This window comes from Physeter macrocephalus, chromosome 18, assembly GCF_002837175.3.
Source record: "Physeter macrocephalus isolate SW-GA chromosome 18, ASM283717v5, whole genome shotgun sequence".
In the NCBI taxonomy this organism is placed as follows: Eukaryota; Metazoa; Chordata; class Mammalia; order Artiodactyla; family Physeteridae; genus Physeter; species Physeter macrocephalus.
In genome coordinates this window covers 72,195,876-72,198,153 of record NC_041231.1, presented here as the reverse complement: position 1 = coordinate 72,198,153, position 2,278 = coordinate 72,195,876, and the positions used below count along the sequence as shown (strand labels likewise).

General features: G+C 41.7%; 1 protein-coding gene across 1 annotated transcript in view; it reads left to right on the top strand.

Moving 5' to 3' along the window:
• Positions 1-1,793: 1,793 nt before the first annotated feature.
• MDGA1 (MAM domain containing glycosylphosphatidylinositol anchor 1) overlaps positions 1,794-2,278 on the top strand; it is a 15,603-nt gene continuing 15,118 nt past the window's right edge. Inside the window, exon 1 of the mRNA XM_055079954.1 lies at positions 1,794-2,121. Within this exon, the coding sequence (XP_054935929.1) occupies positions 1,794-2,121 (328 nt within the window). The remainder of the gene's footprint in view (positions 2,122-2,278) is intronic.

Genomic DNA, 2,278 nt, shown 5'->3' with positions numbered 1-2,278 from the left:
AGGCTGAGAAGGCAGATTCCAGGTACTTTGATTTCCCTGCAATTCAGGTGTCTGCCAGCAGATGGCAGGACTAAAATTTGCATAAACTTTTATTTACAGTTTACAATCAATACATTTTCACATATAACCTCAACCACCCAAGAAGTAGGAAGGGCTGGTGTTGATTACCTAGATTTTTTTAGATTGGGAAACTGAGGCTGCAAAAAGCTAAATGTGGACACTCCAGACTCTAAGAGAAAGTTCCTGACTTTCTCCCTGTACAATGGTTTCTACATGATTAATAGAATTAAAGTGAAAATAACACAATTTCCGCATACCTCATATGTAAATCTTTATTAGCAAAGCATTTCAGTGAGTATAAAGATAATTACTAAATGTAAAAATGATTAAAACTTGGAGCACAATATAAAGAAGTACAAATACTTTCCTAACTAAACTTCAGCCTCAGTAATTATCATGAGCTGCTCGATGAGATCTTGATTTTACTACTCTGCTTTAAGGAGGAAACTTTAAATTCTTCTGCTTGTGCAGCTTTAGGTGGTTGTTTTAAAATTTATTTAAAAAAAATTTTTTTAAAGATCCAGGCTTGTTTCCAGCTCTTTAGCACTTGAAAGTAAGATACAGCTTCTGTCAAATTCAATTGAGCACCTTCTGATGAACACTCTTCTTTGTTCATCTGTCACTGACCAGTCTCTCCCTGACTCTCCTCACCAAGAGAAGCTAGCTCTCTATGACTTTTTACTTAATTATGATTAAGTAGTGAGAAAGATAATAGTCAAACTGTGGTTATCTAATGACTACTGTTTCCTTTGATGGTACTTTTCCCATCAGAAGATTGTTCTTCCCCACCTGATCCATATGCCATTTAAAACCTGGGTTGATAAGATTGCCATTTTCATCAAATACTTGTGGTCACCTCTCGGGGTGACATACAGCCTGCTTCACTCAGCCCAGTCGTGATTCATGGCTGTTGTACCAGAGTCCTTTCCAATGAGTACCTAATATTAAGAATTCTGTCTAACTCTTGGCATACATAAAACAATATTTAGATTTTTAAAGGAGACCAGACCATTTTCTTTCTAAACTCTGTATTTTTATGTAATTGCATGTAAAATGATTGTATTGGTCTTTTTTTTTTTTTTTTTTAATGACACAAACTTGTTGCAAAGAGCTAAACAGTGCAAAAGGGCAAGTTAAAAATTTCCCCTCAATTTCCCTCAGTCCCATTCTCTAGATAGAACCAGTATTACGTTCTGGTGCCTCTTTCCAAAATTTGTATTTTGTATATTCTGGGTTTAAAACAACAATAAAAATAAAGCAGCATAGTAGTTAAGAGCACAGGCTCTGAGTGTGAATTCAAGATTGGCTATTTACCAATACTTCTTTGAGCAAGTGAATTAAACTGTCTGAGCCTCATTACCCTCCTGTGTAAAACAGGGACAATACAATGCCTCCCTCAAAGACTGTGGGATGGGCTAAACGAGGAAACCCACATACAGTGCTTAGAACGGGGCCTCTCATAGTGTATGTTTGGTCAACAGTGGCTGTATTGATTACTAAACCCACTTTTCTACAGCGAGCTTTTTTTTTAACTTTTGGAAACACATCTGAGAGAGGAGAACAATTTCCAAACAGAAAAAGTGATGGTTTCTCCTGGGAGTGGGATCATAGCCCCCAAACTCCAGGAAGGCCAGTTAGAAGGTAGAACCTGCATCTGGATGGGGATAGTGAGACAGGGAACCCTGGCTTTGGGCCAGCTCCAGCCACCTTTCCCTCCCCATCCACCCATAGCCATGAAGAATGCCACATTCCAGATCACCCCAGATGTGATCAAAGAGAGCGAGAACATACAGCTGGGCCAGGACCTGAAGCTGTCATGCCATGTGGATGCAGTGCCCCAGGAGAAGGTGACCTACCAGTGGTTCAAGAATGGCAAGCCAGCGCGCATGTCCAAGAGGCTGCTGGTGACTCGCAATGACCCTGAGTTGCCCGCTGTCACCAGCAGCCTAGAGCTCATTGACCTACACTTCAGCGACTACGGCACCTATCTGTGTGTGGCTTCCTTCCCAGGAGCACCTGTGCCCGACCTGAGCGTCGAGGTCAACATCTCCTCTGAGACAGGTGGGCAGCTGGAGGGGGGCAACAGGGAGGTATGAAGGGGCTGGAGAGACCCACAGAGGGGAGGTGGGGGCAGCAGCTTGGGAAAGGGAGGCCACAGTGAGGAGGATACCATTTGTTCATGCCATATGCATTTTTTTTTTTTTTTTTTTTTTTGTGG